General features: G+C 39.6%; 1 protein-coding gene across 1 annotated transcript in view; it reads right to left on the minus strand.

Moving 5' to 3' along the window:
- SLC6A18 (solute carrier family 6 member 18) overlaps nucleotides 1-23,492 on the minus strand; it is a 46,994-nt gene extending 23,502 nt beyond the window's left edge. Inside the window, exons 1-4 of the mRNA XM_027869125.1 lie at nucleotides 23,321-23,492; nucleotides 5,638-5,778; nucleotides 3,975-4,112; nucleotides 1,489-1,670 (exon numbers count right to left, since the gene is read on the minus strand). Of these exons, the coding sequence (XP_027724926.1) occupies nucleotides 1,489-1,670; nucleotides 3,975-4,112; nucleotides 5,638-5,778; nucleotides 23,321-23,492 (633 nt within the window). The remainder of the gene's footprint in view (nucleotides 1-1,488; nucleotides 1,671-3,974; nucleotides 4,113-5,637; nucleotides 5,779-23,320) is intronic.
- Nucleotides 23,493-23,759: the final 267 nt, after the last annotated feature.

The following is a 23,759-nucleotide window of genomic DNA, read 5'->3' on the forward strand; positions in this document are numbered from 1 at the left end:
AAGAAGAAGAAGAAGAAGAAGAAGAAGAAGAAGAAGAAGAAGAAGAACAAAAACAAGAACAAGAACAAGAACAAGAACAAGAAGAAGAAGGAGGAGGAGGAGGAGGAGGAAGAGGAGGAAGAAGAAGAAGAAGAAGGAAGAGGTCATCTTAGAATGGAGAGGCAAGGGTGTAGGGTTACTGAGTGGGGGCTAGGGAGCAGGAGATAGATGCTGATCCAGCCAAAGAAATGTAAACAAGCAATCGGACAGAAAGAGGAGAGACAGGAAAGAGGGTTGTGTCATGAAAGAGAGGATGACAAATAGTGTCACTAGCTTCAGAAAGGTCAAGGAGGATGAGAATGGAGAAAAAAAGTCATTTAGTTTAGCAGTTAAGAAATTGTACAATTATATAAAGGGTGTCCCAACAGTCTTGGTGCAGTTTTAAGCTTTTTAAATAAGCTTCTTCATTAATAAATAAGAAGGGATCAAAACCACTATTTTTTTTTAAAAGTTTATTAGAAAGTTTAAGACTACACCACTTTTGGAACATCCTGGATTTTGAGTTGATAGGGTCCTTAGACATCACATACTCCAACGTCTTCATTATACAGACAAGGAAACTGAGGTTCAGAGATATTAAATAACTTGTCCAAAGTCATACAGCAGCAGAGTCAGAATTCAAATGCAGGTTCTCTGACTTTAAATCTAGTATAGATAGAGGCTTGGCAGGGCATGAATGACAGAAGAGTTGGGTAAGTGAATCAAAGGTGGAGGACAATGTTTAGTTGACTTGGTTGACTAATTTTAGGACCAAGAGTGTAAACTGAGGAAAGCAAGACTAGAACACGGGTGTTGGAATGGAAGAACAGGAACAGAGGAATGACCGGAGATCAAATTGAAAAAGAGAAGAGGTTTAGAAGGAATGTAACAAAGGGGTAAAACAAAGGATAGGAGGTTATGATCAGAGAGGGAAAATTCAGAGTTCAAAATCATGGCCATGGCAGAATTATGGGGAGAGAACTAAAGTTTGACTATCCCTTGTGGGTGACAAAGTACAGTAAAGGTCATAGGCCACTTGAATATGCCTTAAATATACCTTTAGCAATGCAGATCAGCAATTTCTCTGCAATTTGTAGTCTTAGAGGAATAACTGAGAGATTAAGTGTCTGAATCAGGGTCACACAATAAGTATATGTCAGAGATGAGACTTGAACCCAGGTCATTCTGACTCTAAGGTCACAGTCTAGCCACAATCCACTATCCCCGCTGCTTCTCTCTCTGTGCTTTTTTTTACCCAAACAAGCCCCCACATTAGTAGCAAAAGAAGCCTGTGTTGCTTTTAGGACAACCAATTTAATTGTTAGGGCCTTACACCTTAGTAGCAGCCAAGGAGCCTGAGATTCCGTTCCCTCTTCAAAAGCACAACAGGTACCAGGGAAGCATTTTTCATATTTCAAGAGACAACTGCAAATAGCTCGGCTTCTACAGGTGCATTTATAACATTCTCACCTTTCCTGTGGACTCAATACCTCTGATTACGCAGATATACACAATCGTCCAACAAGCCACTAAGCACATGACCAGCCACCACTGTGGGGTCCCACTTTCATTGATGTCTGCTGCAATGTTTAGTGTCTGCCTGTACCAGAAATAATTCACAGTATTGCTAAGCTGGCACTCTTCAACGAGCCCTGTGAACCAAAGAGCATCACGAGTCATTGTCAAGGCCACTATGCACCACAGCCCACAAATGACTGCAGACTCCTTTCATTCTGTTATCAAGCCTTTCAAAGCAGTCCTGGTGTTGTATCTGTCTTTGCATCCCCAGTCTAGCCCTGCCAAGTTCTCTGCAGATAGTAGGCACTTATTAGTAAGTGATTGCTGACTTGAATGTTTGTTGAAAATAATGGGATTAACGCTTCAGGGACCATTAAAGCACCTAAATGATGAATTTAAGGTTTGGTTGAATCCAAACTCCATTGTTGTCATTGGTTTTGGGTCTTTTTTTCTTCCCTAGAAAGTAATAGTTCAGCTCAGAGTCATGCCTAGGGTGAGGCAAATAAGGTTTTGCCCCAGGCCATGCTGAAACTAGGGGTGTTGAATGAAGGCACTCTACCACAGTGGGTTGGGGAATATGGGGAAGTTGGAACCAGGAATCTCCACTTCCCACTATAACCTATAATATAAGCCTTGTGCATTTCCATAAGAAAGGGCAGTTTTGGGGAGAGGGAAGATATCTTCTTGCTTTTGTTTTTGAAAGAGGACACAAGGAGCCTCAAGCTTTCTTCAGGAAGAAAGCCCTAGAGAGAGGAAATAGATTTTGGGAAGCTATTGTTAAGTCGTTTCAGTCAAGTACACATCTCTGTAACTCCATTTGGGATCTTCTTGGCAGATACTGGAGTGGTTTGCAATTTCCTTCTCCAGCTCATTTTACAGATGAGGAAGCTGAGGCAAACAGGGTGAAGTGACTTGCCTAGGGTCACACAGCTAGTGAGTGTCTGAGGTCAGATTTGAACTCGGGTCCCCCTCACTCCAGACCTGGAATTCTATCTACTGCACCACCTTGAGGAACCAGAGCCTCAAAATGTCCCTGATTTCCAGCTTACTTCAACTGAGAGCAAGAGGCTTCAGTTCCTCTAGGTGTCTTCCCAACGACAAATTTCTCTCTCTCCAGGCCTTTCTCTTTGAAGAGAGGCTGAGGTCTCTTGTGTTTTCTCTGGAAGCCAGAAGCAAGGAGGTTTCTTCTCTCCCAAGTTCTCATCAACTCTGGTAGAGTAATCATCCTCTCCACCAATAAGAAGAGTTTTATGCAAATACATCAGGTTCGAACCCCAGGTTACAAGTCCAAAGAAGCACAGAACTATCCCAAATTCTGGACACCGTCCAGAAGACCTGTCACTTTTCTTCTCAAGAACCCTCCATGGTTCCCTGTTGTCTTCAGGATAAAATACAGCCTCCTCTGTGTGGTACTTAAAGCCCATCATACTCTTTTCTCAGCCAGTATCTTTCTAGGCTGATTACAGATCCATCCTCCTCATACCCTCTGACTGACTCACTTTCTGTTTCTTGTTCATGGTATTTAAATTCCCACTTTTGTGTCTTTGGATTCCCCCTCCTTCCCCTCCCCCTCCTCTTCTTCCCCCTCCTCTCACTCCTCCCTCTCCTCTCCCTCCTCCTCCTCTACCTTTTGGATCTCCTAGCTTCCTGCAGGGCTAGCTCCTTCAAAGAGGCATTTTCTGATTGTTCAGATGTGCATATATTTTGCACATTTCCTGTATTCACATTTTCTGTGAACATGCCATGTCCCCTATGTATACAAGCTCCTTGAGAGCAGGGACTGTCTCATTCTTACATTTTATCTCCAGGGCTTAGTGCCTGGTACATTTAAATACATTTAAGTGATTCATAGAGGATGAGCTAGATGCTTGGAAATAGGGTCAGAGGGTAGGAGACTGGGGTTGCCCCACCTCTAAGCAGAAGCTCCATCAGAATCTTTCCTGTCTGTGACTCTCTCCTTCTTGATGAGAGGAGGGTCTCCCCTAAAATTGAAGAGATTTCTGGACCAGGCCAGACTATAAGATCCCCATAGCAGTGGTACCCCTGCTATCACTGGGAAGGCACTGGGACAGCCTACATGAGCTCCCTACTCATTCTGCCTAGCCTCAGAAGCCCTTTCTTCAGTAGAAAGAGCAGGCAGTTGCTTTGGGCTGTATCTATATATATGGAGTGTATGTGTATGGGGGGGGGAGACAAAGAATAAGGTTCATAGCCCAACAATGATACTACCAAAGCTTAGACTTTTGAGATACCTTGTACACACACACACACACACACACACACACACACATACACACAGAGTTTACAAATTTCAAGCAGACTGTGTTTGTCCTGTGGACTCTTGGCGAATTGTCTGGATTATAAAAAACAGTTACAGGAAGAGATGCAGTTCTGACCTTCCCAAATGACACATAGGGAGGCACCCACCTGCTATTTACCTGTTTTGTTTTCATTTGGGGGACAAAAACTCCAAGGAAGGGGGCTTTGGAAAGAATTCAGAAAATACCACAACACCCACATTAAAATGGTGTTGTAATACAAGCTCACCAGGAAGGAAACGAAAAAACATCCAATGCCTGGAAAATATAGGAAAGAAAGTCTTTTGTTACAGAGTCTGGGTTTGTAAACATCAATCAAGCATCATCATTTCTGGTTTTTTCCCCCCACATTTTATTCTATATTATAACTATTTGTGTACATGCTTGTTTCTCCAGCCAGACTGGAAGCTTGTGGGCTGTATCTCATTTAGCTTTCAATCTCTTAGTGTCTGGCATAGTACTTTGCACATAGTAGGTGCTCAAAAAAATGTTTGTTGAATTATATGGAATCAGTAAAAAATCAGTGAGATGTTTTCCTTTTACCAAATAAACCAAAACTGCTAAGTTCTATTGGGTGACCTTATTGAGTTCACGTGTTACTCCTCTCCTCAAAACCCCTTAGTAGCTCTCTGCTGATAAATGAAGATGTGTATAAAATATTTTTTCTGTCATCCAGACCTTCCACAATCTTACTGTAACTTACCTTGCCAGCCTTCTAGAATATATACTACTCCTCTTCACATATTGACCAAACTAATGTGTATTTGTCATTTTCTAATCTCATCTCATTTCCCACCTGGCTGCACTACTTTGGGACTCCTCTGATCTCCCAAGATGTTTCAGCCAAAAATCACCTCACCCTTCTAAAATCTTTGTCCACCGTGCCCCAGGAAGCTCATTTAGATAACCTCATCATCTTGTAACTCTAGTTGTCCTCCTCATCACTACCTTCTGCCTCTCTGATTGGAAGGTGGGGCAATGAACTCCAAACCTCCATTTAAGGAGAGAACTCAGCTCAGACATTTCTTTATTTCTCATCTGACTGCTCTACCTTGGGATTTCTCTGACTGACCTCTCTATAGACCATGCACCCACATTGGGTACCTTCTCTTCACTCCCTACTCCTAACTTTTTGGTTTTCTTTTGTGTTTTGTCTTTCCCCATTAGACTGTAAGCCCTTGAGGACTGGAAATCTCTGTCTCTGTCTCTGTCTCTGTCATATTTGTATCCCCAGCACTTAGCACAGTATACATAGAAGGTGCTTACTAAATATTAACTATTGACTATTCTCGTCTGCCTCTCTGCATTTGCTTCCACTATCCCCCATTCCTGTATGGGTCTCTCCTCCATCTCTGACAGCTGACATCTCATCCTTCATTAAACCTCCCTAGATACTCCAAGCTAAAAATGATCTTTCCCTTCTAAAATTTTTCATACTTCTCTGGTTATTTGGATCTTTCCTAATCACTTATTGAATTATAATTTTTAATAATTTATATCAAAATACTTTCATGTATACATTTTCTTATTAGACTACAGGACGGTTGAAGGCAAAGACTATGTCCTGTTTCACTTTTGTAACTCTAGCACCAGTAATGGTACCCTACATAGAGCCGGTATTTAATGAATATTTGACACATTGAACCAATAAAACTTAATTGTATTTAATTTATCCCTCTTCACTGCTCTTTCTACAATAAGATTGCTCTTAGTCAGCACTCTTGAACAAAGTGCATGAACGGAACAGCTATGAGATGTTCTGCTAATGAAATCCCAGACGTACCTACTCCTTTAAGGTATGGTGAGATGGTGCTCCATACCCCAATACTACCTTTCCTTAAGCGCTGACCAATGGCGAGTTCAATGTGAAACAGAGGGATTCCTTCAAAGATCAGGGCAACAAAGTATGGAACTAGGAATGCTCCTGGAAATAATAGACAAGTGTTAGAGAACAAGTGTATGTATGTATCTTCAACAATCTCATAGTTAGTTTAAAGAGGTTATTTAGCATAGAGTCTGTACCTTAGGGTGAATAACAATAGAAGCAGATAAAAACCCCATCTACCTCTACTAGATCTAGTTTGTAGTCTCCGACGCATATGTGAGCATGGCATGTACTCTGCCAGGCACTGCACTGTACTGTTGCATTCCACTGGGCCCATGGTTGTGGACCTTTGCTTTACCTCTAGCTTCTGGCTTCAGCTGGAACCCTCAGCTGGTGGGCTGCCTTTTCCCATAAGAAGACTGGGCTCTAATGGCCTCTCTTTTAGCTTAGAATCCAGAAGTTCTTCTTCAAGTTCTTCAGGGAAACAGGCCCTTCACACACCAGTCTCAGACTGAGGAAAAATCTTCATCTGTTCTTCTCATACAAGGAGATGATGATTTATCAGTTCTCAGAGTGTTGGCTATGGGGAACATTTGACTCTAGCGGTCAAGCTATTTTGGAAACAGAGCAATCAGCCAGTTCAGCAGCACCAATAGAAATTTAATCCATCTTTGAAACCTTACTTCTTGTTGCTAACAAACCTACATTCTTGCCCCAACCTTCTATCTGATTTAGGATTAGAAATCCTCTAATTCTTATCTAATCCCTGATTGCCTATATTCACCCCTTTAGAAATCTATCAGGAGCTGACCTTTCCATAAACTACAAAATGCTAGCTAGATTTTTAGGCCCTCTAATTTTCTTGAACCCCCAACTCTTTTACTTTCTTATGCATTTTTCTTATGTATGTGAGGAGAAGCTTAAGGGAAAAAAAAACTCCCAGGTAGAGCCAAGCAGAGACATTGTGAGGGGTGTTGTGAGACTCAGATGAGATAATGGATCTAAAACACTTTGAGAACATTAAAGTACTATATAAATGCCAGTTATCATTATTATTACTATTAATTATTCTGCAGTTAACAGGCCTATCGTCTTCATTCCCTGAGCCTTCTACTGCAGTACTGCTGAGTTTAAACTGTTTATACAGGGGCATGTTGGTATTTCGATTAAATAATCAGTGTGGGGTGTAAGAAATGTATATACATACACGATTAAGTTTAATCTGCTTTATCTATTCTTTCATAAATTTAGACAATCTAGAAAACAATACGTCTAGCCCTAATTTATAGGATTTGCAGACTTCTGAGGTGAAAAATTTCACATTGAGTATAACCTGTATCGAGTTCCTTGCCTCCTCAATGAGGGTGAGTGGGCAGGGAGGAAGGGAGAGAATTTGGAACCCAAAGTTTTAAAAACAAATGTTAAAAATTAATTTTCCATGCAACTGGGAAATAAGATATACAGGTAATGGGGTATAGAAATGAGAAGGTGGGGTGATAGAAAGGAGGGCGGGTCAGGGGAAGGGGTATTCAGAATGCATACCACCTTGGGGTGGGAGAGAGGAGAGATGGGGAGAAAATTTAGAACTAAAATCTTGTGGAGGTGAATGTTGAAAACTAAAAATAAATAAATTAATTTAAAAAACCATAATCAAAAAAAAAATTAAAAAAGCACTATAGGGAAAAAAAATTTACACTAAAATTTAACAGCTTGCTGGTTAGAGCTGGTCCCAGCACACACCCCTCCACCTCAAACATTTGCTTCTATTTCCTGTCTTTATTATATACATCTAAGCCTCCCAGATTTTGATCTGCCCTACACTTAAATTATAGTTTTTTTTCCATTTGTTTGTGTTAGGAAGAATGTTGTAGAGGGTACAGAATTTTAATAAACTAGCTTCATTGCAATCTAGTTTCCTAGTAGAGAAACTTTTAATTTTTGTTCAATGATGTACTTTTTGAAATACCTCTTATACACTGTCTAGGAAAAGAGAGATAATCACCCTTACTGTATGCTGTCATGATCAAGTCACATCTATACGTATGGTACTCAGGTCTAGAGGCCGTATTTAGTGTAGGAGGTGTGCCAGCCAGCAGAGATGCTCACTGAGGCAGAGTGTACCTTGTAGGAGACATCACCAGCATGTGGGCTTTTTCAAGGAGAGAGAAGGGGGGAAAAGTGCAAGCAAGCAGCAACAGCTTTGTTTGCACCCTCCCCTATATCATTTGGTTTTGAAAGGACTTTGATGGTAGATACCAGTTTCCGGTGGGGAATCCTCAAAGACTTTTTTTCTGGACTAAAGGGACAAAGGGAGAAGATTTGTGAGAAACAAGGGAGTTGAGACTCTCCAGGCAGGGCCTGGTGTTGCCTAGCTTGCTGAGAACCTCTCAGGGTGCTCTGAGTTTATGTATCACACCAACAGATGCTAATCTGCTGCAGAGGTACCAACATCAATCCAAAACCCCAGCCAAATGCCTTTTCTGAACAAATCTGTCCTATGTACCCCCCAATACACGAGGGTACTCTGGGGAAAAACATTGCACTCCCTGTGCCTCTAAGCGCCTTTCAGAGAAACTGGAAACCATTTACCCCATAGCTTTACTCCTTTGTGCGTAGCATTCACTTTGTTCAGGGTACAGATGAGTGTACCAAATCTGATCATGACTCAGCCCCAGTCTGGCTAGATTTTCCCATTATCTTGGTAGGGTTTCCATTAAAGAATTTACAAATATATACTATATGTATATATATATACATATATATATATAGAGAGAGAGAGAGTATATACAAATATATACTATAAAGAATTTACAAATATATACTATATATGGGCTTTCAATGACAAATTCAAGCGAAGAAAACCAAGGTAACATCAGTGCACCCAACATGCACATTCCTCAGTCTATGACCCTCTTTCAATCCCCACACCAATTCCCCCTAACAACAAGTAAGCCAAAAATCCAGTTTTCCATCTCAGTGTCAGCAGGAGTCAGGCCGACATTTTCACTCATTACCAAAGCTCTACAGTAGATAAGCATCTATTGATGGAATACAGGACCTCACAGCACTCTAAGAGTCCTGCCTGAGGGCGACCCGGCTTGAGCAAACAGGATGGTACCAGGCATTCGACTTCCCCACTTTGCTTCAGTGGTTGCCTTCATTTCTGTCCCTTTAGTCCAAGGAAAATGTACAATGGGCTTCTCCGCAGGAGGTAGCTTTTGCTTGCTGTTGGAGTCCCTCCAAAAGCAAATAGCCTGAGCTGGGGTGAGAAGGCCCTGCTTGAACTGCTTCCATTCATTCATTCACTATTTTCTCTCCCCCAATCTCCCTGGAAAAAGCTCTGATGATTTTCTTGCACAGGTGGGCTTTGCCTGGCTTGTGCATTCCTATTGACCAGTGCACCCATAACATTAGGAAAGTCATTGTCACACTAGGCCACACTCAGGGAGAGGTGACAAGAATGATGAGGAGGCTGTAAGCCATGCCTCATAAATGTTACTTGAAGCAGCTGGGAATCTTTAGCCAGGAGAAGATAAGATTTAGGGAGAAACATTTATAAGACGGACATGTGAAAGATGTCAAGGTAGTGTGGTGTAGTGGATAGAGAGGGGGCTTTGGAAGCCAGAAGATTTGGGTTCAAGCCTCACTTCTGACATATTTTGTTGCTCAGTTTTTTCGGTTGTATCCGACTCTTCATGACCCCGTTTGGAGTTTTCTTGGCAAAGATACTGGAGTGGTTTGTCATTTCCTTCTCCAGCCCATTTTATAGATGAGGAAACTGAGGCAAACAGGTCTTGCCCAGGGTCACACAGCTAATAAGTGAGGCTGGATTTGAACTCAGGTCTTTCTGACGCCAGGCCCTATGCTCTATTCATAGGTCCACTTAGCTGCCTATGTGATCGTGGGAAGATTCCTTAACATCCCAATGTTTTAGGTCAGTGGTGTCAAATACGCACCCCGCAGGCCACATGAGATCCACAACACTCCCAAGTGTAGCCAAAACAGATTCAAATGTAATTGGAAAATATTTAACTAACTAAATAAAAATACACTAAAACACAGATAATGTAACATTTAAAAATTTTGAAATTAAAACTTAAATTAGTATGTGGTCTACAGCTATGTATAGCTAGCAAGTTTCTACTTGAGTTTGACATTACTGCTTTAGGCATCTCTCTAAGACTATAAATTGGCAAGAATGTGCTGGTCTCCTTCATCTGGAAATTCTTCATCTAGAAGTTTTCAATATCAATGAAGTGATAGGTCTGGTCCCTAGCTCACATGTGAGAAAAGAACTAAATACATTCTACATAAATCCATAGTAGAGGACTAGACCAGTGGCTAGTAGGGATAGATTTCAGATCAATATAAGGAAGAACCTTATACAAATTAGAACTGCCCCCAAAATAAAATGGGTTGCTTTATGAGTTCTAGCAACACTTTCTGCTACTAGAAGTGCTCAAGAGGAGGCTGGATAGCCCATTGCTAGGAATGTTGCAGGAGGGAGTTTGGATGACTTTTGTGGTACCATGGGCCTATGGTGATGTGATTTCTTTCCATTTCTTATTCTTTCCCTTCCTTCCCCACAAATTGATGCAGTCAAAAAAATCATTCAATCAGTAGGTGAATATAATCAGAATATAATCACAAGATATAAGTGTTTAGGAAATTTTCCACAATCTCAACACAAAGTGTAAATGTGTTCTTAACCAATAGGAGAGGATTATTGAGCTTTAACAATTGGACGAAGGCAAATGATACCAGACATAGCTTGCTATTGGCTGAGAAAATCAGTTATACCCCCTTGTGCCTATGTATAAAAATATCAAGTTTGCTAATCCATAGTAGTGAAGAATTTGAGACTTGGGAATGTTTTGTGGAAGCATAGCCCTGTGTGAGTAAGAAAAAGGAGACTTCCTCTTCTCTCACTCCTTGGGCCATGTCACTGAAACTACTGGACCAATAGGAGACCAGCACACCCAAAGCAGATATGATTGCTGGTGCAAAAAGACAGCCACCTGGGGTAAGGAGTTTGATCCTTCTGTGGTGGATAGAAGTACTGGCTAAGGACTCAAGAAAGGAGATGACCTGGGAGTTCCGTTCTACCAGATATGTATATTACATATGCCCCTCACTACCATTGTACGCTAAGTGAGCTCCAGGCTCATGGGGAGATGTTTTTGCATCAAATTGTTCTTCCTATACTATTTTAGTAAATGCCTTTTCTAAAAGTTAATTTTATATGGACTGATTGTTAATGGGAAGCCATTGGTGGGGACTTGTGAGTTATAGTGGTAGATGTAGCCATTCGTAGAGTTATTCCTAGAACTCAAAGCAATAGTCAACCCAAGAGTAGGAATACAAGCTGGAGAGTAGCCCAGAGAGGGAATTACATATATATTCAACATAGTCCTAGAGAGGCAATGTGACAGAGGGAATAGAGAGTTGGCTTCAAAGTCAGGAAAACTGGGTTTAAGTTCCATTTCTGATACATATTGTCAGGCAGACCTGATATATACTGAGGAACACCTGAGATCAAATCCAGCTTCAGACGTTTATTAGTTATGTGACCCTCAGCAAATTACTTAATTTTTCAGTACCCTAGGCAATTTTCTAAGACTGTAAATTGCAAAGAAGGTGATGAGAGAATTTTCTCACTAGGAGCTCTCCTATGATATCATAAATCTGTTTTTTTTTTTAAGGAACTAATCTTAGTCATAAATAAGCCTACTCTTCCTTAGCTTCTTTCCAATTTATTGATCTTCTTTCAAGTCTCAAACTTAACATTAGCTCAATTTTAATTCTCCTGCCATGGGTTTGGCTGGCCATATTGTTAGGTTGGTGCTGAATTGTTTGGGAGCCTGCTTCCTCTTAACCCAAAGGTAGTTAGTGACACCATAGTAGTGTCAGGAAAAACTGAGGTCAAATCTAGCCTTAGACATCTATTAGCTGTGTGACCCTGGGCAAATCACTTCAAATCTGTCTCAGTGTCCTCAACTGCAAAATGGGGGTAATAATAACATCTCCTTTCCAAAGTTGTTGTGAGGGTCAAATGAGATAATATTTGTAAAGTACTTAGCATAGTGCCTGACATATAGTGGATGCTTAATAAATGCTTTATTCATTCATTCTTGCCTTAAGTTATGGATGTGAAAGTTTAAGACCTGAAATAAGTCCTTACATCCATAACTGAGGACTCTTTCCTTTTTGCAACATTGCCCTTCTTTCGCCTATAACCAGTTCCACCCATTGTCTGTAACCCTGGGCCTCAAGAGTTAAGAAGAAAAAGTTCATATTTGAAGACCATTTGTAGGTGCTCCCTAAACTTCATTTTCTTCAGGCAACACATCACCCCATTTTTTCCAACTTAACCTATCATGGCATGACTTCCAGTTCCCCTCCCATTCTGATATCCCTTTTCTGAGAATACACCAACTTGTCAACATCTTTCTTAAGAGCCCAGAACCGAATACAATATCTCTGATGAGGTTGGGCCAGGGCAGAGAACAGTGGGAGTTTCACCTCCCTTGTCCTGTTTTTGTTCAATCGTTCTAGGATGACATTAAAGATATTGACTGCCATCATCAAATGTTGACTCATGTTGCATTTGAAGTCCATTAAAATTACAAGGGCTTTTTTTTTTTCACCTCACTTGATGTCTAGTCATGCCTCTCCCATTATGTTCTTGTGAAATGGATTTTTTGGTGTGTGTTCAATACCCAACCTTGCATGCCTAAATTAGAGCTTAGCCCAAACTCTAAGACTTCTTTAGGAACACATACAATGCAGGGAAGCACAAACAGGAAAACAACCCAGAAAAATGTGAATGCTTTTATCTACTTTCTGCTCTACACAACCTTATAGTGAGAGAGAGCTTGCTGCAGTCCTTCAATTCAATCTACATTTCAATTCCATAAACTTTTTTTTATGAGTCTACAGTGTGCAGGGCAGTGTGCTGGCTGCTGGCAATCCAGTGAAAAAAAATGGAGCAATCCTGTCTCTAGGACCTTACATGTTATTGGGTGGATACAACACACACACACACACACACACACACACACACACACACACACATACATATAGAGAAAAACAGAGACAGAGACACAGAGAGAGACAGACAGACAGACAGAGAGAGAGACAGAGGCACAAAGAGAGAGAGAGTGGGAGAAAGAGACAGAGAGAGAGAGAGAGAAGTAAATACAAGGCCATTATTCCAGGAGAGAGAGAGAATACTAAGAACTGGGAGGATTGGAATGGAGGGTGGGAATTGAGTAGCAAGTGACACCTGGATCTTGTAGGATGTTAGTGATTCTAAGAGAGGGAGGTAGGGAAGGAGTGTGTTTCAGACACCAGAGACTACCTGGGCAAAGGTACATTAATGGATAGTTGCTTAGTTGTGTCTAACTCTTCATTACCCTGTATGGAGTTTTCTTGGCAAAGATACTGAAGTGGTTTGTCATTTCCTTCTCCAGTGAATTTAGGCAAACAGAGGTTAAGTGACTTGCCCAGGAACACACAGCTAGTGTCTGAAGCTGGATTTGCACTCACGTCTGCCTGATTCCAGACCCAGCGCTCTACCCACTTAGCCACCTAGCTGTCTCCAAACAGTGAAGGATAATGGAATGTCTAATTTGAGGAATGCAAGTAGGACAGTTTGCCTGAACATAGAGGTTGTTGTTGTTGTTCAGTTGTGTCCGACTCTTTGTGACCCTATTTGCGGTTTTCTAAGCAAAGATATTGGAACAGTTTGCCATTTCCTTCTCCAGCTCATTTTATAAATGAGGAAACTGGGGCAAACAGGGTTAAATGACTTGCCCAGGGTCACACAACTAGTAAGTGTCTGAGGCCAGATTTGAACTCAGGTAGATGCATCTTTCTGAATCTAGGCTCAGCACTTTATGCACTATGGTGCCACCTTGATACCCCAAACACAGAAGAGTAATATGAAATAATTAAGGGGAGTAATGGGAAATAATTCTAGAAAAGGTGGGAATCAGATGGTGGAGGACTATAAATGCCAGGCTGAAGAGGTTGTACTTTATGCCAGAGGCAATAGGGAGCCACTGAAGATTTTGAGCCGAGTAGCAATATGGTCAGACCTAAGATACATTGGCAAGGGAAGCAGGGATGTCCTTATTGCATAGTCCTGATGAGAGATGACAGGAGTTTGAACAAGGTTGGTGGCCAGGTGAGCGGAGAGTAAGGGATATATTTGAGAGATGTCATGGAAGGAGACCAAAAACAGACAGACTTGGTAACTGATTGGGCGTGGAGTGTGGAAGACGGAAGAGTGAAGGACAAACCTGAGGTTGTGAATTTGAATTACTAGATGGACGATGGTGTCCTCAACACAGATAGGAGTGTTTGGAGGAGAAGTGAGGGTTTTTTTTGGGGGGGGGGCAGATGAGTTTCATTTTGGACATATTGATACTGATTAGGCAGCCAGGAGGATGCATTAAGCAGATTGTTGATGACGTGCACTAGATTTCAGGAGAGATATTAGACTTGGATATGTAAGTTTGGTAGTCATCTACATGGAGATGATCATTTAACTTATGATGGAACTTTGAACTAATCCAGTTATTCTTTTTTTCCTAGCAATTTTGTTTTTAAAAACATACTATTTACATGTAAAGACAATTCTTAACACTCATTTTAAAAAATTTTGGAGTTCTGAATCTCCCCCGTCCCTGAGACAGTAAGCAATTTGATAAGAGTTATACATAGTCACTCACGCAAAACATATTATCATATTAGTCATATGGTGAAATAAAACATAGACCCAAAGGGGGAAAAACATGAAAAAAATACAGAAAGTGAAAAATAGTATGCTTCAATCTGCATTCAAACTCCATCAATTCTTTCTCTGGAGGTAGATAGCATTTTTTATCATGAGTCCTTCGGAATTGCATTGTTATCCAGTTATTCTTGAAAGCAATTTGGAACTAGGCTCCAAAAGCTCTTTAATTGTGCATACCCTTTGGGTCAGGACAGCTAGGTGACGCAATGGATAGAGTGCTGGGTCTGAAGTCAAGAAGACTCTTCTTTCTGAGTTCAAATCTGGCCTCAGACATTTACTAGCTGTGTAACCCTGGGCAAGTCACTTAACCTTGTTTGCCTGTTTCCTCATCTGGAAGATGAGCTGGAGAAGGAAATAGCAGACCACTCCAGTAGCTTTGCCACAAAACCCCCAAATGGAGTCATGAAGTCTGGAATAACCACAAAAACCTTTTTGAATCAGAATGCTACATAGTCTATACCCTCAAAAAGAACAAACAAAAAAAGAGGAAAAGAACCCATATTTACAATAATATTCCTAGTAAATCAGTCAACAAGAACTTATAAAATACCTACTCTATGCCAGACACTGTACTAAGCACTCAGGATACAAAGAAAGGCAAAAAACAAAAAACAGAAAGAGAAACAAACAAACAAACAAAAAACCAGTCCTGGCTTTCAAGGAGCTCACTGTCTAATAGCAGCTTTTTTAGTGGTGGCAAAGAATTGGAAACTGAGGAAGTTTCCGTCAGTTGAAACTGTTGAACAAGTTATGATAAATGCATGTGATGGAATACTATTGTGCTGTAAGAAATGATGAAGGGGACAGTTTCAGGGAAATTTGGGAATATTTGTATGAACTGATGCAAAGTTAAGTGTTCAGAACTAAGAGAACAATTTACACAATAACACAATATTGTAGGGACAAACAATTTTGAAAGACTTAGAAATTCTGATCAATACAATGACCAATCATGATTCTAGAAGACTCATGATGAAATATGTTGCCCACCTTCCAGATAAAGGTGATGAACTCAGAGTATAGGTAGATAGATATAGATAGATATCTTACATTGACCACATACATACATATATGTGTGTGTGTGTATAGAATAACATCTCTTTGTAAATGGTTAATGTAAGAATTCATTTTGCTTAACTGTAAATGTAACAGATTTTGTTTTTCTTACTTTTTCAGGGTGGGGGTAGGGGTGGGATGGGAGAGAGAAAATGAAGGTTTGACAATTAAATTAAATTAAAAATTAAATTAAATCAATTAAAAAAAGATAATTGAACCTATGGTGGCTGATGAAATTACTGAAAGAGGGTAAAGAAAAAAGAGAAAGGTACCTAGGACAGACCTGGGGTGAGACCCACACTACACAGGTGGGAGATGGATGATGATCCACAAAGGGGCCTGAGAATGAGTATTCAGACAACTAGAAGAAAAACAACAGGGGAAAGTATTGTCCTGGAGGCCAAGGGAAGAGAGGCTGTCTAAAAGGAGGAAGTTGTCAACAATATCCAAAGTTGCTTAGAAGCAAGGTAGAATAAGGATGGAGAAACGGTCACTGGAGTTAGCACTTCAAAGATGATTGATAACTTCCGAGAGAACAGATTTAGCCAAGTGGTAAGGTTAGCATCAAATTGTAAGAGTTAGAAGAAAATGGAGACAGTGAGTACAGATCATTCTTTCTAGAAGTCTGCCTATGAAGGGGAGGAATGACTGTGAAATAGAGGGTGATAATATGAAGGGATGTCAGAGTTAAGTGTAAGGTTTTGTTTGTATTTTTTTAAGGATAGAGAGACCTGGACATGTTTGTAGATGGTATTGAAGGAGACAATAGATAAGAAGATATTGAAGATGAGAGAAAGATGTGGAATGATGAAGGACTCAAATTCCTAGAGGAGACAGGGGGAATGACATTAAGGAGATAAAGTGATTGGCTTTAGCAAGTAAAGAGCCCCCTCTACAAAAATATTTATAGCAGCAATTTTTGTGGTGGGTAATAATTGTAAATCAAATGGATGTCCATCAATTGGGGAATGGCTAAACAAAGCACGGTGTATGATTGTTGCAGAATATTATTGTGCTATAAGAAATGACAAGCAGGATGATTTCAGAAAAACCTGGAATGACTTACATGAGCTGATGCAAAGTGAAGGGAAGAGAACCAGAAGAATGTTGTACACAGTAACAGCAATGCTGTTTGATGAAGAATTGTGAATGACTTAGCTATTCTCAGTAATACAATGATCCAAGACAATCCCAGAGGACTGATGAGGAAGCATACTATCCACCTCCAGAGAAAGAACTTATATTGTCTGAATACCAACTGAAGCATGCTGTTTTCATTTTTTTCTTTCATTTTTTCCACTTATTTGAGTCTTCTTATACAATATGACTAATACGGAAATGTTTTACATAATTGAACATGTATAACCCATATCTGATTGCTTACTGTTTCAGGGAGGGGGGAGAGAAGGGAGGGAGGAAGGAGTAGAATTTGGAACTCAAAACTTTAAATAAAAATGTTTAAAAAATTGGGGGGAAAAAGAGCCATTTCTTCCTCAGATACTGGGCAAAGGAGAATGATGAACAATGTAAAGGGGTTTTGAGGTATGGTGGAAAAAAGATGGATGGCTTCAATTTTCTTAATAAAATAGAAGATGAGTTCCTTTATTGAGAGGGTGATGGGAGGAGTCCATCTTCTCACTCTCCAGATTGGTTGTTTCTACACCTCTTAAGGTCATGTCCCATTTTGGAGACCACTAACATAGAGGTTATGGCAGTGATGTCAATGAAGATCAGAATAGAGTCATCCAGGCCAGTGAAGTAAACTTCAAAGGAGGAGAGGCTGCTGAGTGATGGTCAAAATATGATAGCATTAGTGGATTTCTGTCCACACAATCTTAATATGTGTGTAACTTAATGATCACTGAGAGAATCATTGATTCCATTTACAAAACATTTGGGAATCTGACCTTGGGCAAGTCACTTAACCCCAAATACCTAAAAAAAAAATTTGGGAATCCCCAATGTTGTAGATCCCCAGGGATTACCTATACATTGATAGGTCACTGAGGCTTTCCATCTCTGAGGTTCAAGGTTCTGTGATAAATTTTGTGTGACGGATTGTGCATTTGAGACATTTACTAAGATTCTGGCTCTGACCACACTATGTTCCTTCAGACACATGTATGAGAGAAAAAAGAGAAAGAAACTATCGATAGTATACCCCTTAAATATAAAGTGTTCTGAGGTTTGTGCGGCAGTTGTGAGTGAGAAGTAGTTTTTCTCTTGCTGAGGCAGTCCCTTCCTGTGTTGGTGGGGTGACCAGGCAACGACACTGGAGAGGAAGGTGATAATCCTGTTGCAGTGAAACTACCACCTCAAGGCAGTACAAAGCATCTGTGAAAATATTCATTGCTGAGTTTAATTTCAACTTTATTATCAGTTCAAAATGTGTCTTACTCTGTAGATATAACGCCAAAAGCAACTCATGAAGTGCTAAGAGAACAACCAGTTTGGATACTAGGTACTTTAAAGGATATAAAGTAAGATGATTTCAGCCAAAGAAACTTGTAAGGAAATAAGGGAAATTATACAGAAAAGAACATCCTCATGGATAAAATATTGCTGGAAACAGCAAAAATGAGAAGTGATCTAGTACAGCAAAAAAATAGACAGGGGAAACAAAATGGAAGAACAAGTCTGTAATGTAAGAAAACTAGAAAACCAGTTGCTAAAAGTGCAAGAAAAAGTGACCAACCTTGAAGAAAGAAGTAAACAATCAAGTCTCAGGATAATTGGCATATCAGTGGGCACTGAAGGGAAAAGAATCTGAATCTTGATAACTTGAAGAAATAATTCAAGAGAATTGAGAGTTGTCTGAGAGTTGAAGAACTCCTGGAAAGAGTGAGAAATGAGAGAGGCAGTGGGCCGCCAGTATAAAGGGGCACAGATGGGGAATGCAGTGTCAAAGTGTCTTGGATGAGGAACTTCAGGTAGCTAGTGTATCTTGATTGAAGTGTCCATTTACATATTATATACATCTATATTTCCTATAGCTATTTGTAGATTGTAGTGTTCATTTTTACAAAGTCCATTTTAATTGCAATGACTGCATATCTCTCTTTAATATCTCTAGTACCTCCCAGTACTAACAGTGTCTTAGTTTTTCTGTACATATGAGGAGATAGATAAGTAACTCCAGGGCACAACCAGAAGTTAAACCTTTGCTTTAGAAACTGAAAAGAGCTAAGTCACAAAAGACCTTCTTGCCACTTGTCTCCAGTTATTACTCGAATTAATGGTTAATGTTGAACAATGCTGGTTGAGGTGTCCCAGGAACATTGCACTATGATTGTTCTCCAAAGTTTCAATGAATATACTGTAGACCATATTTTTCTGGGATATTATAAGACAACTAGAGATGGTGGATACAGTATCTATTAAAGTCTTTCAGTAGATTTATTGGACCCTTCAAGTCTGATAGGACTGCGGAGTTCTCAAAGATGGAAATACTGGACCAAACTGTTGAAAATACTTTTTTATCTCATTTACATAGGAACACATATTTTTAAAATGCACTTTAAAGGCAAAAACAAACAAACAAACCAGTGAGGGAGGGGGACATTTACTTAACAGAAACAGCTGGTACTGGGCTCTGATGTCAGTGGCTATCTATCCAAGAAGACTAATTTTCCTTGGGAAGCTTTCAAAATGCCTACTAAAATGACCTTCCACAGACTGATGTAACGTAGTATGGATGGAAATACTACTTATCAGCAATAACTGGGGCAAATCCCCTCACCTCATCCAGCTTCATTTTCTTTAACTTTAAAATTAGTGAGATAGATCAAGTAATTTCTAAGGTCCTTTCTAGTTCTCATTCCTGTGATCTTTCTCAAAGAGATGATTATATAAGAGCCAAGCCTATCTGTTAGTGAGGCCATCCAAAAAGGTGGCTTAGGTAAGAAAAAATGGGGGCTAATCCAGGGACCTACAGACCTCCTGCCCCCAAGAATCTATGGGTAGATTTCAAGGAGTCTGTGTACTGAGGTGGAAAAATAGATCACATCTTTATTTTCACTCACTTCTAAGTGAAGTGGCTTGCCATCATTTCCAGGATCAAATATTAAATCTTCCATTTGTCATTTAAAGCCTTTCACAACCTGGCCCTCTCTGACCTTTTAACACTTTACTCTGTGATCCAGTGACACCGGTCTCCTTGCTGATCCTTACACAAGATGCTCCTCTCCAGACTCCGGGCATTTTCTTTCTTTCTTTTTTTGTGAGGCAATCGGGGTTAAGTGACTTGCCCAGGGTCACATAGCTAGTGAGTGTTATGTGTCTGAGGCCGGATTTGAACTCAGGTCCTCCTGACTCCAGGGCCGGTGCTCTATCCACTGCGCCACCTAGCTGCCCCGATTCTGGGCATTTTCACTGGCTTTCTCCCATTCCTGCAAAGCTCTCCCTCATCTCTGCCTCCTGGCTTCCCTGACTTCAAGTCTTAGCTAAAATCCCAACTTCTATGAAGTCTTTCCTGATTCCTTTTAATTCTAATGTCTTCTCTCTGTTGATCATTTCCAATTTATCATATGTGCATGTATTTTGTTCGTAGTTTCCCTGACATGTTATCTCCCCCATTAGAGTTATCCTTGACAGCAGGGGATGTCTTTAGCCTTTCTTAATATCCCTGGTGATTAGCACAGTGCCCAGCACATAGTAGGTGCTTAGTAAATGCTAATTGACTGACTGAAGTTGAGCGATTCCTGTATGGGCTGATACAAAGTGAAATGTACTGTGTACAAAGTAACATCAATATAGTAAGATGATCAGCTGTGAATGATCTAGCTATTCTCAGCAATACAACAATCCAAGACAACTCCGAAAGACTTATGATGAAAAACGCTATCCATCTCCAGGGAAAAACCTGATGGCGTCTGAGTAAAGGTTGAAGCGTACTTTTTTCCTACTTTATTTTCTTGAGAATTTTTTTGTCTGTGTTTTCTTTTACAACATGACTATTATGTATATGTTTTGCATGACTACACATGTATAACCTATATTGAACTGCTTGCCTTCTCAATGAGGGAGGGTGAGAAGGGAGCAAGGGAGAGAATTTGGAACTCAAAGTTTTATAAATGAATGTTAAAAATTGTTTTTACATGTAACTGAGGAAAATAAATAAATTCTTTAAAAAGTTGAGCATTTCCTTCAATTATTTAAGAACATTATTAGAGAAAGGATCTGTACATTTCACCAGACTGCCAAAGGAGTCCATGACACAAAAAGACTGACCCCTTACTTTAATATGTTTGCTATTTTAACACAAGTCAACACATCAGTAGTCATTTATTAAGTGCTTACTTTGTGGCAGCCACTGTGCTAAGCAATGGAATCTTGCTTTTTTTGTGGGATGGAGGGAAGAAAAAAGGTGAGATCAGTGGTAATTGTCATTATGATTTGAATGAATTATTTGATTATCTTAACTAACTCCATTCCCCTCTCCCACTTTAAGCTTATTTTGGGTTGTCATTTAAATCACAAAAGATAATCCAAGTTCTTATTTTGCTATCAAGCTGTGACTGTTCAGCACTGAATACACTATTCCCAAATAAGACACGACTGAGATTAGTTCCAGTGCTGTATGAAGATCTGGACTATTCCTAAATACCACCAAATAAGTTAAATTAATTTGTATCCTACTTATCAAAGCCAAGGAGTATCATCTGTCTTGGACTGTATCATTCTCACCAAATATTAGTGACATAATGAAGACTATCATTCTTTACCACATCACTGTAGCATGGTAGAAAGAACACTGAATTTATAGTAAGAGGGCTTGAGTCATACCTGGGATATATACATATATATATATCTACATGTATATTATAGAAAGAGACAGAGACAGACAGATACGCACACAGAGACACAGAGAGACAGAGAGAGAAAGAGAGAGACAGAGACAGAGAGATAATCTCTGTGTGGCCTTTGGCTAGTTATATAAAATATCTGGTCCTTGATCTCCTGGTCTGTAAAATGAAGGTATTGATTTAGATGGCTTAGAGGCTCTCTTCCAGCCTGAGAACAGTGATCCTATTATCTTTGCGATTTTTGACTAGTTCCCTTCCAATCTATACTACACTGATCATTCAACATTCGTTCATTCGATAAACATTTACCATGTGCTAGGAATTAGGAATATAAGGCAAAAATGAAGCATCATAATTCATATGATGTATTATTAAGTTTATGGTTACTTCCTTCAAATAATCAGTAAACAATAATAATAATAGTTCACATTTACTCAGAATTTCAAGGTTTACAAAGGGCTTTACATACATTATCTCATTTGATATCTCATTATCTAATCCTATCTAGGGTACCAGGACCCATAAAATTTAAAGCTGTGAGTTCTGGCAAAAACACAAATAAAAAACGCACAAACAAAATAACGAGTGGCCGAACTTCTAAAGATGACTCTCTTGGAGTTTAACTAGTCTGGTCTTTGGATAAAAGACACTCAATCAGTTGGTGGGCTTGTATTTAAATTCTTCCTTGCTTGGTAGTCCTGACAGAGCTTGTACTCTGTTCTAGCATATCCTTCTAAAACATAGGGTCACTCTTGCACCACTATGAGCATTGGAGAAGAAAATTAGTGTTTTTATTGAACTACAAAAGAAACTACAAGAACTTGATGCAAAACTGGTCTGAAACTCTAGGAAAGGGTCTTTTCAAGAGAAGAATTCATTGTGTTTGAAAGTGTTCTAGTCTAGTTTGGAGAATAAAACCAGAGTTAGACTAAATAGTAATCTACAACTTTTAAGAATTAGTGAGAAATGTACCAAATTGTACTTTGAAGTTTATTTCTTTTAAATCTTTCTCTCCATGTGTAGGATGTATAAATACAGTGTTGTTTGATGTTACTAAGTTTAGTCATTTTAATAGAAAGTAGCATTTTTCTAGACAATGTCTTGATATTTCATGGTTATGAATCTAGTGAGATAGAGCAGAGTCACCATATAAATCTTAGACAAAGCACAAGTTTAATTTATTGAATCATGGACAACCTAAGGATTTGCCATTTTTCATCTGGTGGCACCTTCCTTGATTTAAGGCAAAGGAATTAGAAAAAACTAAATTGCTTCATGAGTACTTAACTTAGTTAACTTCACTTAACTACCCTACAGTAAGGGTAGCTGATGTCACAATTCACCCTTTTCTTAAAAGCACCCCAGTGACCAAACTATATCATACCATTAAAAAATAATAGCTAACATCTATATAGTATTTCAAGATTTACAAGGCATTTTACATGTTATCTCATTTGATCTTTACAACAATCCTCTGAGGTAGGTGCTGTTATTATCCCCATTTCTACAGATGAGGAAACTGAGGCAAAAAAGAGGCTAAGTGGTTTGTCCAGGGTCACACAGCTAGTAAGTGTCTTAGGTTGGATTTAAACTCAGGTGTTTATGACTCCAAATCTAGCACCCCATCCATTGCACCATCTAGTTGCCCACACTTCTAAAAGTTGCTTAGAAAAGGGTTCTGTGCTGATGTTTCTGATGCTTTTAGGAAGTAATTTCCAAAAAAAACTCTAAAATTTTAAGACTTATCCATCCATTTTTTTTAAAGCAGCAACTAATAGATAAAGCAAAACATATCAATACAGTTGGGGAGAAAATATTATTATAGAAATCAATGTGCTAACAATGAGCTCCAAACAAGTTTAATCTTCCCACATTAAGAATATATACTGTTGTTGGCCCATCATCCTCAAATAATCAGGCATACGTCATGAAATCCAGTCACAATGTGAAGAACCTGTAATAGAAAGCAGTATATACTTACCTCCTCCATAAGTCTGACACAAGTATGGAAATCTCCATATATTTCCCAACCCTACAGCAAATCCAATACAGCTTAAAATGTACTGAAATTTGTTGTCCCATTTAGGTCGCTCATCATCCTTAGAATCCCCTGGAAGTGTATCTGCTGCTAGAACGCCAGACGTCATTGCCATTGTCACTGAGGAGGTCTTCTGCTGTGGGCCTGCTTTGACATTGAACGATCCGGACTGAAGGCAGGGCTGGGGCTATCCACCCAGGGCCAGCTTGTGCAAAAGAACAAATGGGACAGCAGATAATAGAGATGCTGCAATGACTACCAAATGCACCCTTTGTTGAATTTCATCTGTTTAAATAAATAAATAAATAAAATACAGTTAATTGGTAACTTATAGCTAAATTCTTGTTTTAATTTCAGAAAAGCCTTTCTGACTTTAAGTCTT

Source organism: Vombatus ursinus, unplaced genomic scaffold, assembly GCF_900497805.2.
Source record: "Vombatus ursinus unplaced genomic scaffold, bare-nosed wombat genome assembly UNPS02014791.1, whole genome shotgun sequence".
In the NCBI taxonomy this organism is placed as follows: Eukaryota; Metazoa; Chordata; class Mammalia; order Diprotodontia; family Vombatidae; genus Vombatus; species Vombatus ursinus.